Here is a 15,176-nt window from a genome sequence, read left to right as displayed (position 1 = left end):
ATTCACTGGAGTCCTTGCCTGTCTGCCATGACTTTTCAAATATCACAGGATCACAGAATATTCTGAGTTGGAAGAGACCTGCAAGGACACCATCAAGCTCAACTCTCAAGTGAATGGCCCATAAAGGGATCAAAGCCATGATCTTGGCATTAGCAGCATGCTCCAACCGAGATAATCTCAGGGTATGATGTAGAGAGGCTTGGCATCAGCCAGCTCCCTCAAGACCTGAGATGCTTGTCATCAGGCCCCACAAATTTGTCGTTATACATTCAGTTTCATGGGGTGATCTGGGAGCCACTCAGAGTAGTAAGCAAAACACTTTTCCAGAGTCAAGGTGTAGCTGCATTACTGAGATTAAAAACCAACTTTTGAAGACTCCTGTACTGCTCCAGCTACCATTTAAGAGTAGTAGTCTCTGTCACTGCTGGGAATCTATGGGTAAAATGCCCAGAATCCCCAAGATGTACTACAGCCCTAGGAATGCACGTGACCGTGATACTGCAGTACTGCCAGTAAAGCGCATTGGGAGAGAGACAGCTTACTGAGAGAAGCTACAATTCTTAATAGACTCCATCAGTGCTGCACAGAGGAAATTAGGCAGTTCTGCATGTATAAATTAGAGCAGGTCAGTGAATAGGAGTAGCATTTGCTGTCTAGATAGAGTTCACTGTTTATTTCCCCACTTAAATGAAAAAAAACCCCAACAACCTCACCAGCAGCATTATCATAGCACACTCGGTCTGGAAACCAGCCACACCCCACCTCCAGTTCCAAGCTCTGTTCTTCTATAAAGCTAGTCCCTGCTAACCCACCTACCTGTTCTCCTCTGTAGATAACATACTCAGCGTAAGCAAGTCCATTCACGCTTGGCCTGCCAATAACAGAATGGTGCCCAGGAGGGGCATGAGCCATTTTCATTGTGCTGAACTGAAGAAAGGATTTTCCAAGGGTCACTCTACAGAAGAGCATTTGTCTAAAACAAAAAAGAGAGTATCATTTTCAAATATCTTGCTAGGAATTGTATGCTTCCAGAATGATTTCAGTCTTTTGAGTTTATTTCATTACAATTCATTTCTCAAGGATTTTTAGAGAAACACTTTAAGAAACAAGTTTTAAGACTGTATAAAACCTGTCACAAAAAAATATTTCATGACAAACAGAAGGGAACATGGAAGCCTGTTCTAGTTCATTTTATATAAAGCTGTTGAAAGGAGCTGGAACTGTCTGTGTTCCTATCAACAGGGAATGGACAGGTGTCAAAGTGTGAGAAACACATTGATATACTCCAGACAAAACAAAACTGCGATTAAGTCCAGTTCCAAAATTATCTACCTCCAAAATTATTCAAGATACAACACTGTACTGATGACCACCACTTTGCACTGCAGTTTTGTCCTGAGAGTGCCTGGAATTTAAATGCTATTTTCTCCTGACTCTTCATTTTCAAACTTGCTGTTTCAAGCCTCTTTACTGAGACACAACTTACTTCGATTTATACTCATTGCATGCTTAGATGTAATTTTTGACCTTCCTGTGGGACTTGCTGCATTTGTGTTCATTTTTCTTCAGCCCTGACAAATGGAAAACTGCATTTTTCCTGCCATGACCAAGCTCAAGTGGCGATTCTTTGCCTGCAGGTCACCCTGCGCCATGATCACAACAACCAGGACAGCTAGAGTGGGGAGCTCTGCTGGACTCCTACCTGTGACAGATGTAACAAGACCTGTCTTTGTGTGTGGGACAGCCAGTTCCTCCCCCTATTCCGTACACATATTGGTTGCTTTTTGAGGAGTTCTCAGCAAAGTAAATTCCAGCTCCAAACATTCCTCCAATGTAAGCATGCCTTTCATCAAACCCTTTGTGAATGATAGCATTAATAAATGGAGACCCTAGAACAGTAACACAAAAAGACACATACTTGTTAAGTTGTACAGTAATACAAAACTCAATGTCAAGAGGAGTTTATTTGCCTAAAATAGACCATTAAATACCAGAAAGTGTGCTCAGTCATCTGCAAGGGGGCGATACCCAGCAGGATGAAGTATGTGTGGGATTTATCATTATATACCAAAATCCCATGTGTGACTCATTTCTTACTCATTTCACAGATCTCATTAAATAGCTTTATCCCCACTCACATTTCAGTGCAATTTATCTTGTCAAAGCCCACCCTCTCCAGGAGCCAGCACTGGTTAAGGTAGGGCAAAGGTGTCAGGACAATCATACCCAAAACCAATTTCCTATACAGAATCACAGAATAATCTAGGGCAGAAGGACCTTCAGACAACTGTAATTTGCAGGCATTTCTAGAGAAATCCTGCTGAAACTCACGGTTAGTTTTGATTCCTTTCCCTGATACTTGCTGAAGCACTAGGGTAAAACTTTTATTGTGTGCTGTTCCCCTCATTTAGAAGATACCATGTCTTTCTCACAGAAATGTAACATCATCCAGCAGCTTTATTGGAAATTACTAAAACATGGATTAGAAGAAAGCCTTTCCTCTTTCTTGAAAAACTGAAACATAATAAAAGTATTTCTTATCTAGTGCAGTTTTTTTGATTGCAGTAACCACACAGAGCAACTCCACCACCCCCACACCCCGCAATGCACCCCCAGCATTTCTAGTGTAGAAACATGATGACTTGCATAGGATGGTGACACAGCAACAATACCATGTCCTTGCACGGTTTGGGGTTTTTTTGTTAAATACCAATACATACAAAGAGACATTACTTCTTTACCATGAAACAACATGCGCTCATTGTGATGATTATGATTCTCCTCTGAGACTTCCTTCTGTCTGTGACAGAATCTTTCCCGCAACTTCTTGTTCACTACCTTTTGAATCTGCAGTAGAACAATAGATCCAACCATGCTGTTACCATACACTTCAATCTCTTACACATTTTTGAATTGCAATTGAAATGAAATATAGTTTCACAGAGTTCACATTAATTTGACAGGGAAACTGACAGCAAGATACATGAATTCTATGAAGAAACCCCATGGTTGTTCCGCACACAAGGCTGAAGTCTCTCAAACATATCTGTAGCACACACCTACAAATGGTTACAACTACTGTGAAACTGCAGCCTTAGTTCTCAAGTTTAAGGCCAATTCTCAGACTTCTCACAGTCTGCACCACCATAAAGAACAACAAACTCTGATACTTCTTCCCTCTCTGCTTTGAGCTCTGTTTACTGATCTCATCTAGCTCTTTGAAACTTGCTGTCTAGTTTAGGTTTATTTTTTATGAAAATAATCAGCTTTTGGTACTTTTAATAAAAAAATAACAAGATGTGCTGTTTAATCTATCTATATAATTTTAGCCACATGCTCTAATACCACTGTTTCTGTAAAGGACTTTACCGTTGGGAGTAGGATGGAAGCAAAGTTTACTTCAAGGACATATGATCTATCGGATCAAGTTGCAAAGGCTCTGCACAGGCTTACTTCTCAAAGAGATAGGCAGCACAGGTTTGCTGGAGCTCAGAAACAAAGTTCTGTTCTGATTCCCTTTATTTCCTTCTCCTCAGAAAAAGAAACCAGAAGTATACTTTCCCTCAGAAAGACAACACTATTTTCTGGAATACCATGGCTTTGAAAATGCATTTTTCTAGTTTGCAAGGGCAAAGGAGGTGGTGCCAAGCTGGAAAGTTGCATAGTGACATAGAAACTTCTTACTAGAAGTCAGGATCATCTTTTCACACCCCCCCCCCCACCAAATCTCCTTTAAAACGGCAAGGAAAGACTACACTGAGAAAAAAAAAAATCTGTGTTGCAAGGGTCAAACAAAGAAGTTATAGGCCTCTAAAAATCAATCAGGTTCTTCACCACCTCTGTATTCAACATCAGTTCTTCAGACTTCTTTAGGAGTCCATTCCTCCTTCATTCCCTGTGCAGAGCACATATTCATTTTAGCACTTGCGTTAACTCTGTTCCTGAATATCATTTCAACAAAGAACTTTAAATATAAAAGGGCAAACCATTAAACTGATTCTGCCTGATGATGTAAATACTAACATACATACACCACATAAAACTGAGAGGTTTCAAAAGTTACCCTGATGACGTTGTATCTGTTGAAGATCCCACCAGCATTTCCACCATCCCGATGCTCCCGAATTGTACTTTGCATCTACATAAAAAAACCAAAACGAATGTTCAGCACATAAACCTTCCCAGCAAGGCTAAGTATCCATGCAATGTCTCAGTATATCACTGGCAACAAGAGACAACTTTGATGGAAAATAAATTAAAAAGTGTAAAAAAACCCAAACAAAACCAACAACAAAACCAAACCCAATACTAAATCAAGGTACACCCTAATTTCTCAAGCACCCAACACATTATGCTGTTCCACAATAGGGAGCCTGGATGATGCAATCCAATCTTGTAATAATAATCCACATAAGAAAAAGGAGAATAACGGTACTTGCTATCAAAATGATATATAACTATAAAACCTTCTTTAAATTAGAAAAAAAAATTAAAAATTAATATACAAAAAATATCACTTCATAGTAATAAAAAGGTGATTTTAATGAGTTTAGTATCCATTTCCTAGTATTCAGGAAATACCTGCACTGAAATTCTCATATGTCATTAGCAGAACATTTCTGATTCTCTCAGAAATAGTTTTATTGGGTCTTTTGAAGAAGTACTTATAGCCACAGCAACAGTATTTTGTAACAGTTCAAATAAATATTCCAATTTACTATGGCAGACAAGTGATCCTTTCTTGCAAAGAAGTTTATACAAAAGACCTGCACAAACGCCAGTTTATGAAGTTACTAATAAAAAAATATGCCCATCTAAGCTGTCAGCAATCCTGATTTTCTAGACATTTTAAAAGACTCCAAACACTTTTGTGCTATAGTGCAGGAACATGACACAAATAGCAAATGCACAGCAAAATGGAGTTTCCACCAAACACAACTCTTCAGGAAGTCTCTTTTCTGTTATGTTTTTTTCTTTCAAAATGGTATGTGCCTGTAGTTTACTTAAATAAAAGAACATGTATGTGTGTGGGAGGAAAATCACAGTCAATTCTCAATCATCCAAGAGCTGTTTATTCAGGTTACAGATTAACCAACCCACTGAGACAACAGAAAACAAGCTGGTTAACAGAAAATGCCTACTACAGAATTGCAAGGTCTTGATGCCTTGGTTTCACACACAGCTTTTCATTTTCACAGGTTCACCTATCTACAGAAAGCTGTGCAAACCCTCTCTATGAGACAATATCCAAGACAAGATCCAAAATACAACAAAAAATAAAACTGGGATAACACTAAGTGAAGAGACCACTTACAAAAAAAATTGGCAGGACACGGCAAAATAATTTCTATCATTGTTATATACGAAAAGACAAATGAAGAAGCCTAAACTTCATATCAAAGCTATGTAATTCATACACCAAAGCTTATTTTAAGCACTTTCAATATGTATTGCACACTTTAGCTCTGAGAGGTTATCAGTGAAAAGAAAAATATATGGCCCATGAAGCATTAAGAAAGGACTTGGATTACCTCCTCTTCTACGGACTGATACTCCTTATCGTCAGGAGCCAGATCAAGGAGAATGGTCCCCTGACTCACACAGTGGAAAGTCAAATAGGGATTGGTACCTGCAAAGAGAAAGAATGAAAAGGAGCAAAAATCAACAGGAAAAACCAATACCGGCTCTATTTGTATCCATCATCATATCATTGTTCTTCTTAAACAACCCCAGTACAGCAGGAAAAGCAAAATAAACACAAGGCTTAAGCACAACCTCAAAAAGATAAAAGTGCTTTTGTTAGCAGCAGAGGCGTCAAAAGATAGAAGAAAAATGTATGTGGGACAAAATTCCCCTTCCACAGAATTGCCTTTCCATAGAAATATCCCAGAAGCATGGGGCAACTAAAACCCTATTAGGCCTAATTCTATCAAGCTTGTGCATAGATACGTAGGGGAAATCAATCCAAAAGCTCCTCTCTATGTGAAACAGGGTCCTGAGAAATGGACACAGCTTCCAAAGCTCCCTCAGGGTATCCACTCTCTGAAAAGGCAAGTGATCACTTGGTCTGGGATCTCCTTAATATATTCTTCAGCTATCACAACCCACTCAGCCACCATGCCTGCAGCAAATACACTTTCCTGATATTCAGATTCTTTTAAGTCCTGGTAACAATGCCTACATTTAGAGAAAGTGACTTATAGGAGCTTGTTGTATGCCTCACTCAGACTAGTCAGTAAATGTGACATATTTACCTTGCTGACCTCCTAGAAGTCTCTCCACACCCTTTATTAATTTGTGGCGATGTCCATATGCATTGATCCCAATTTCTTTAAGTTCCTCATGCCCCATGTCAGCCAACACATCCAGGGTTATCTGGAAAGGTGAAAGATAACAAAAATCAAACCTGGCCTGACTTTCAAGGCTGAAGACCTATCACTTCAGAAAATGGAAAGTATTTGTGGTGCAACCAAGACCATAAAGGTAGATAATGTTTTGCTTTACTTTTACTTGCTGCCACCTTCTGGCAAACCTCTCCCTATCACAGGACCATTCCCAGATGCTACAGCCTGAAATTGTGCAAAACTTTTACTTCCCTCACACCAGTTAGTGAGAGCTGGTTCTTGCAGAGGGTTTTACTTTGGTGGAAGGGGGATGCATTGAAATGTTGGCACAAATATGGGAATGCTTTTGAAGCATCCAGAGTTTCTCAGCATTGTACAATTCATTATTTTCACTACACAAGCAGAAATTAATCTTCTACAAGCTTACTAATAACAAACCAAGGTGAGAAAGTGCATGTGAAGGTAGCACTTGGAAAAAACAGATAAAATAATAAGTTTAAAACAGATGAGCTTGTTTTTTCTACAACAAAACTTACAAGAAGAGCTAAATGATTTCAAAAGGATGAATATATTGAATATAATTTGCATTGTTAAATCTTATTAGCAGGGGAAGATGTTAACAGGTTAGGACTTCAGTAAGTGAAAGTAAAACAAGACCAGCTAAGCAACAAGAAGGTGTGAAAAATATTAAGAAAACCTGAGAAGCGTATAGGTTGGTTTAAAGTCGGTTTCCTTCTGAATAGAAACAGCTCCAAATTAAAGAGAGGAGAGGCTTCATATATCAGCAGGGGAAAAGTTCTATGGTATTTTATCTTTGAAGAGATACCTCCTAGAATATTTTATAGGAACAGCAGGAACTGTAAACAACACATTACATTTCAAACCTTTGTTTCCTGATTTCTCAATAAAAGATTAGTAGCAGAGGCCAGAGGAAAAAATAATCATCAAATCCAGTCTCTTGTACTTGTACCTTTTACTTCCACATGTACATCCATCTCAGTCATATAAACAGATCTATTTAACTGCAACATGTTAAATTTAAGAAACAGTACATAAAAGGAATCTACAAATACATTACAAACACTTCTGTTGTAAAATGCAATGTAAGCTTGAAAAACTTATATTAGTTGTACTATTTTCATATACTGTGAATTATTGATAAATCTGGTTTTGTTCCCCTATTTCTCAATGACATTTAAAAATTAGCCCAGCATAAGCTACTTGACACCTGAATCCAACAAAAAAAGATTTTTTTTCTGTAGGTTTTGCAACTTCACCATATTGTATCAGGAAATTCATTTGCAGAAAACTGAAAGAAAACTTGACCACACTTGTTTTTCTGTAGATATGAAGTGTGAGTTTTTTCCTTCCCTTTTTCAATTAGAAAATTAAAATATCACTCGAATTTATTACATTAGTTTATCTCCTAAACACAGAAAAAGAGATGAGGCTTGCCACTTACCTGCTCTGTCTCAAAGATGTCCCGAAGGTGCTCAAGACCCAGGCTTTTTAGGAACTGGGTAATGTTCATGTCAAGACCTGAAACTATTAGAGAAGAAACAAGGCCTTATATCCTAGGCATCTGAAGTAACAAAAGCCAAACCAACCACCTTAAAAAAAAAATCAAGCAATATCACTGATTCTCTCAAAATTCCAAACTCTGATTCTTTTTACAATCAATTTGTCTATGTCTGTAATAAACCATCTATTTCCATTGTCTGCAAAGCTCATCACCATTCTCTCTTCAGAATCAACTACTAAAAGCACAAACCATCTGTGACAAGCTCATACTGCAAAGAGCAGGAAAAGAAGGGTGGGTATATTTTTGCTATGTGACCCCCTTAGATTCTGACCTAAAGCATGGACTCCAGATACCAATTAAAGGGTTTTAAAGCCTTGGCAAAATCCCCCAGCCATCACAATCATAACTCCTTCATCAAAATAATTCTCACTGGATTTTCTTTATAAAGTCAATGAACATCTGGGCACCTAATCAGACCTGCATTTGGAGTCAGACCTAATGACTGACAGCAAACACAGATTAACAGTTAATAGTGAGCAGTTAACAAGCATCAGACACTTTAAAACACAGATAACAGTTCAGATTGCACAGTATTTTCTGGCTATGCTTTTCAGATAAACCAAGGCCTATTTTGATAATAAACTACAGTACTTCTGTCAATGTAAACTTGTCTAGCAGCAAATGCACCTTCTCCTTCCTTCCTGTCAGTTCCTGCTGCTCCATCTCCAGCATTTGACGCCCCTCCTACGGCCAGTTCTGTCAGCGGCCCCGTGAGGTTATCTATGCTGCTGGCAGCAGAGAGGCAGGACGGTGTAGATGCTGGTGAAATCACAGAGGCACTAACAACAGTAGCTTGAGGCTTGAAGCATGTAGGCAAAGCTTCTGGAGGCATCGCATCTATCAGCAAAGCTCGGATATCATCAGCCTGAAAAACAGAAAGAATACCCAACATTAGGTCCTACTATCACAAGTTACTGATCTCTGGATATAGTTAATTGTTTTATTTGATTGTTCTGTTTCCCAGTAGAAAGAAAACTGCCAGCTTCTGTTACAGGGGAATTCACAGTGGCAAGAACATTTTGATTCACCACTCAAAACAGGTGAATCAGGTTCTCCCCAGTTCTAAAGGTATGTAAGAAGTTGCATTGATTTTTTTTCTGGCACAATGACTTTCTAAGTGCTAAAGCCAGGGAGAACAATGCAGCAACTTTATTTGAAATCCTTCAGAACCTAGGACAGGAAATGTAACTTCTTAATTTCTCTGTCAGGCTCAACTTAAGGTGCACTGGAACAAGGTTTCAGTGGAAAGACTACCACTGCCTTTGCTATAATCACATCTCTTGGGTTAGGTAAAAAAAAAAGACAGGAGCTCAGGAGAAGTATGATCTTAGCTAACAGTTGGATTTTGGCTTTGTTGACTAAATTAAGCAACACCCTCATCTTCAAGAGTTTCCTCCTTAAAGCATCATTATTTTCCCCTGGAGAAATCCAATAATTTTCATATCCTTCATCACAAAGCAAGTTTTCTAGAGCTCAGATTACTCTGGAGGATATTTCTCAAACTCTCCATAAATAAATCAACAACCCTAAAAGATACTTGCACTGAGATTAGACACAGCATCCTCCAATTTGGTTGCATTATCTATTGCATCAAGATTGTTTAAGCTGGGGCATATATGTTCATATAACCTTATTAGGCTTTTAAACCATTTACAAGAAAGTTTACATATGCCAGTTTTATAAAAAGTTTGATAGCAACCTACAAATTTTGGAGGTAGAATGCTGGTTTTGAGTTAATTAAAAAAAAAAGGAACTGAGATAATATGGAGGCACTGAACATAATAATCCACTAAATGTTCCCATTCCTCTAAAGGCCCATCTGGTGTTCCTTCTAGGTTCAAAGAAATAATCACCAACAGTACACAGACTGACCATCATCAGAGACATTTCAGAGAGTTTTACTTCTGGGAATGAGGAGATTGATCCCAGGAGTGAATCCTCAAGGAGAAGCAAACCTTAAATCAGAAGCCATGCTAAGATTTCAGCCAAAGGAAAATGCCACAAAGGCACAGCACAATGAAAGCTGAGGACTGCTGATGCCATGGAGCCATAGAAATGAATTTAATATGCAGAGTATATCCTCCAGAGCTGCCTGTGGCTGGCTAACATGAACTTACTGTTGCCAGGTCTAGTGGTGTCTGACCCTCTTGGTTCTTCATGGTTGGATCTGCTCCATGAGCTAACAGCAAGGCACAGAGCTGTGTTCTTCCTTTTTGTGCAGCTTCATGCAGAGGTGTGAACGCCCATTTATCTGTTGCATTTACACATGTATTGTATTTGATCAACAGTGCTGCTATGTCCACATGCTGGAAAAGACAAGAACATCTTAATCATCACAACACTGGTAAAACATTCCTTTTTCATGCTAGAGGTAATGGTGCCTAGAGACTCCTGTAACTCATTCTGCCTCCTGTGTCACAGGAGCAGCACACTTCTCCAGATACCAATTTATACTGAAGCTCCACAGTCATCTGTGTCTGTCTGTGCACTACCAGATCATGCCACAGCACATGAAGAATTAGGATCAGGTAAAGAAGTGGATTTCTGTTGAATCACCCCAAGTACATAGCATAAAGTTTGTGCCAGCTGCAGAAGCAGACATGATACATAACCCTGCATAAAAAAAGTTATTCATGGACAAATATGAACTGGCAAATTTACAGGGCTTTAACTTTTGTGACACAATACTTGAAGATCAATGTGAAGATCTACTGAGTCACCCCGCATGTATACAGAAGTCTTTGTTGTACTTTCTTTCTTGCAAGACTTTGAACTCATCTGTGGCAACACAGATCTGTTCTATCTTCAATCGTATTTTATGAGAGCTGTAATTGATAAAATGTATTATGAGTGTCACAATGAACAGCTGTTTTACATGGGTTATAAAAGTAATGAACCTATAACCCCATGATTCCATCATACTGTCCTTGAAGTCTAGCAAGTAAAAAGAAGAAAAAACTGACAAATGAGATTTTTGTCTGCCTCTAACCAGATCTTTCTTGTGCAAGACAGCAAAGAAAAAAAAAAAACAGATAGTCAAAATGAGTGGGTAGTTTGAAAATATGCAAACTCCATTTTGCTTCTCTGCCAAACTTTTAAAGCAATTGCTGTTTCTGTGATTTTTCTGTCACAGAAAGCCCTATTGAGAGACATACAGCATGAAGTACAGGGTGGGAGACCTGAGGAAACTTTGTGAGGAAAAGGCAGAGCCTGTGAAACTTGCCAGCTATGAATTTGTGAAACCCGTACTCATCTCCTCTCTACCTCCCATTACAGAGATCTGAACAGGCTGATGACAGCTCAGAGAGAAGTGTGGGATGCCAGGAAAGGTATGCAGCAACTCTTAACTAAATAAGCTGATGGAAAAGCACCAAACACTGCCTTTTAACTAGAGGATGCAAGGCAACCAGGTTAGATTAACATTATGACTTTTAGAAATGATAATCAGCTAAAACCAATTTCTGACATTTCTCTATACCAACAAGAAATGTTTTGGGTAAAATGTGTGTTTTGTTTTCTCACACCAAAGGAAAAAAACCACAGTATTTCCAACAGAATTTATCTCTAGATCTTAGCAACATTCTGGGAGTTAATGCTTATGGCAGATGCTGACAAACAGTATTACTTGGTATTAAAATCCTGTAACATAAAAGAATTATGTTTCTTTCTAATCTTTCATCAGGATTTGGGGCTTTTTGCTGTTTGGGATTTTTTTACAGACAAGGTGAACACTGCACCTTTTTTTTTCAATTGCTCTCAATCAAAAGCAATCATTGTTTTGTTATGGTCAACTCTACCAGATTTTGCTGTACTTGTGCCAGGGCCAGGTAAGTAACAGACAAAGCATATCATGAGACCATCAAACCCATTACTTTATGAGCTTCAGATCCTCTCTCTGACTGTAAGCACAATGCTAGGAGTTTCTCAAGCACTGTCTGTATAATTATTTGCAAGAGACTTCTTTCTCACCCAATCCACAACTAACAACGGCAATCTATTAAAAGCAATCTATTAGGCATCTGTGCAACTGGGACACAGATGTTTACTTCAATATGGAGGAAAGAGGGCCTGCCTCATCAAAGATGGTTTGAATCTGTCACTACACCCTCCACTGCAGCAGATGGCTTGCCCTGGAGGACAACCACATTACAAACACAGTGGTCCTTCAACTCTAGTCATAAATTCCCACCAAACATCAGCTGTAACACACCTCCACCTCCCTGTCCTCATCTGCACAGGTTCCCCATGTCTTTTCCTTTTCCTTCCATCCAAGTATTTCAGAGACAACTTGAGGTTTTTTCTGTTTCAAGTATCACCCCAAACCGTTCAATCCTGCGCATCTGCTTGCCTGCAGAAAAGCTACATCGCGGCAATCTTTCCAAACTGCAGCATTTAACTTCTACAGCGCACCTGAATCTGTGTCCTACTTAATGTATAGGATTACAAATAGGACTCACAATAGCAACTTAGCCCAATAAATACTTCATCAAAACCTGAACTGTGTTCACAGCAAAACAGCTGCAAAATAACTGGCTTTGGATATGACTTCAAGGAGTCCCTTGCTGATTTTACTCATGGCAAGACTGTCTGCACCTACCCCATAGGATGCTGCATTGTGTAGGGGAATTAATCCTCCTTTGTCCTGGGCATTAACATCAGCACCATGCTCAAGAAGGTATTCAGCTACTTCCAAATTGTTGTAACCAGCTGTAGAAAAAGTACAGGAAAAGAAATTAGATATTAGGAGAGCTAAACAAAAGAAAAATATTAGACATAAAAGCTAAGGCAATTTTTCAACCACAAAAGTTCCTTTTCCCTAGTAATTGTGTTGGTGCCATAGTTAACTCTTTGTACAGGACAATTCTCTGTGAAACTCTTCCTATACTAATCCTGATTTTGGCAAATTACATCTGTATACTTGTGGGAGCCCAGGGCATACCCCTGGCCTCCTTGGGGGTCTCAAAATCCCCCTGGCGAAGGTCTCAAAGACTCTGAGTGAGACCCTGGTGTCACAGGTGCTGAATTCTAACCCCTGGGGGAAGTGGTCAGCACAAAGAAAATGGAAACAAGCTGCCAAAATTAGTGAAGTGTAAATCAGATTGTTAGAACATAGATAAATAGACTTTTGGGAATGTTTATGATAAGGGACACGTGGCCAAGATGGAGAATTTGGGGGGTGGGCACTTTTTCCTCCTTCTTCTCCATGTCATCCATGTTGGGGGACACGTTGGCACTCTTGGATTGGATGGGGTCAGGGCTGGACCATTTAATAAAATTGTATTGTATTGTATTGGGAAAATTTTGTAAACATGTAATACGTAATACAAACTATGTAAGATAAGCCCTGCCTTCACCAGAGGGATTCCACCATGGATGCCAGGCTGAGCAGACCGCTGCTGGCCAGGCAAAAGGTGCCTGAGATAAGAAATAATAAACAATCCCTGGAACAAGAGAAAACCGTCTCCAGCAGTCTCTCTTCGGCTGCTTCAGGGTTTGAACCACCTTCATGTCCCTCTGGGGTGATCTCGGGGCAAAGGAGAAACCCCAGACTGGGACACATGGCGTCCCTGGGTGGGCAGTGACATATACTTACCATAAATATATGTCTTGAAAACCTGGCATGCTACTCACCTGCAAGATGTAGTGGTGTTGAATTTCTTCCCTGGGTGTCTCTGCAATTGATATTTTCTTGAGTACACAGCTTCTGCACTCGTGCCAGGCACCCCTTCTTGGCAGCATCTAGCAAGGCAGCATCTCCTCGCAGTAAGTCCTGGATATCTGTGTCTCCTTCTTTCACCAAATCCAGAGGAGTGTTCCCATCTCGATTCTTTTTTGTTGGATCAGCTCCGTGCTGCAAAGAGCAGATGGAATGCTAGTGTCACAATCATGGGCAGAGCAGTGCACATAAGTGTGTCACTATTGTGCAAAACAAGATGAGATTTTGCAGACCTGCCATAATGAAGTAGTAACTGTATAGATTAGTAGGCACATGCAAATAAATTCACAAGGCTGAGGTCTAAAAACACTAGTCTTAAACACAGCTGTGCAAATCTCAATTTCACAGAATGAGAATCTCAATTCTAAGAATGGCAGCCCTCTGTAACACCTATCCCTGCTCTCTACTTGCAAATGAAGTATGTTTAGGAGTATTTCCTGCATACAGCTATTTCTTACTGTCACAGCATCATGAAAGGAAAGCCAACTGCAAGTATCTTTGGCTGCTCCTCCCTTTCTCCTGAAAACTGGCAGGAATCAAATGGCTGGCAGAGGTACTTTCCGAGCACAACTTTTCTGAGCTAGCGAAAGCTAGCCAGGCTCTGAGTTTTACTAAATGTCACCCTGATATTGGAAAGCACTTGTTTAAGAAGGAAACTAGCAAAATACTCTTCTCCACACTTTCCAATAGATAACAGCACCATCTTAAGCAGTTTACAGCTCTTTGGAAGAAGTGAAAAAAAATTCTGGTAGCGGAGTTGAATACTGGAGTGTATCTGTGCTAGTAAAACATGAAGATCAGGCAGTGATAAGAACACAGTACTGGAGCACATGGGGATGAGGAACATACAACTACATAGAGCATATGGTTTGAGTCATGTCCACATTCGGTTTTGTGGGAGGACAGCTCCTTCCCTATTTCCTCGCAGCAGCAGTGGGAAAAAACAAATACTAGATAAAGCAGAGGCAGCTGCTGGTGCTGGTGGACCTCTTCAGAATAATCAAGCACAGTGGTCCAATCCCTGCCAACATGTCTACCATGCCATTTCCCACTAGACTGGGAATGGGAGAACAGCAATAGGAGAACAGAGGGAATTAACTCCTTTATGTTTGGAAGCAGTATAACTGTGCTCATGGTGTAAAGGATAAAGAGCAAGGGACAGAGTATTGATTACCCAGAACCACATCTCTGGTTCTTTTAGGAAGAGACCACTCTTTGCACAAAGCTTTCTAGACAGCAATGACTCTCTAAGATATGACCTGAAATCCCTTAAATTAAGACTCATCAAAATTGGAACTATTCAAATATGCCCCAAAATTAAGATCTGAATTAAGAGGCAGAGTCTTCTGAGACCCCTCCCAAGGCATAGAAACAAATGAAGGTGGTAATTTCAAAGAAAGTTGACTGTCTCCAAAATGCCTGTTTATTTTTGTTTCCTTCTTCAAGCAGACCAGGAGAGAAGGAGTGCAAGTCAGGAGGAGTCAAGCTCAACAGCCACAACTCAGCAGAACTGACAACACTTCCAGCCGGCATA

General features: G+C 39.7%; 1 protein-coding gene across 2 annotated transcripts in view; it reads right to left on the bottom strand.

Moving 5' to 3' along the window:
* Window positions 1–15,176, bottom strand: part of TNKS (tankyrase) — a 142,221-nt gene that overhangs the window by 6,544 nt on the left and 120,501 nt on the right. For both annotated transcript variants that reach the window (XM_079305369.1, XM_079305368.1), the window contains exons 16-26: window positions 13,558–13,777; window positions 12,524–12,633; window positions 10,044–10,232; window positions 8,554–8,791; window positions 7,807–7,889; window positions 6,255–6,375; window positions 5,532–5,629; window positions 4,064–4,138; window positions 2,742–2,847; window positions 1,703–1,889; window positions 817–973 (exon numbers count right to left, since the gene is read on the bottom strand). In XM_079305369.1, coding sequence (XP_079161495.1) covers window positions 817–973; window positions 1,703–1,889; window positions 2,742–2,847; window positions 4,064–4,138; window positions 5,532–5,629; window positions 6,255–6,375; window positions 7,807–7,889; window positions 8,554–8,791; window positions 10,044–10,232; window positions 12,524–12,633; window positions 13,558–13,777 — 1,584 coding nt within the window. The remainder of the gene's footprint in view (window positions 1–816; window positions 974–1,702; window positions 1,890–2,741; window positions 2,848–4,063; window positions 4,139–5,531; window positions 5,630–6,254; window positions 6,376–7,806; window positions 7,890–8,553; window positions 8,792–10,043; window positions 10,233–12,523; window positions 12,634–13,557; window positions 13,778–15,176) is intronic.

The sequence above is a fragment of the Erithacus rubecula genome (genome assembly GCF_903797595.1).
Source record: "Erithacus rubecula genome assembly, chromosome: 5".
Classification (NCBI taxonomy): Eukaryota; Metazoa; Chordata; class Aves; order Passeriformes; family Muscicapidae; genus Erithacus; species Erithacus rubecula.
This window is presented reverse-complemented; position numbering and strand designations above follow the sequence as displayed.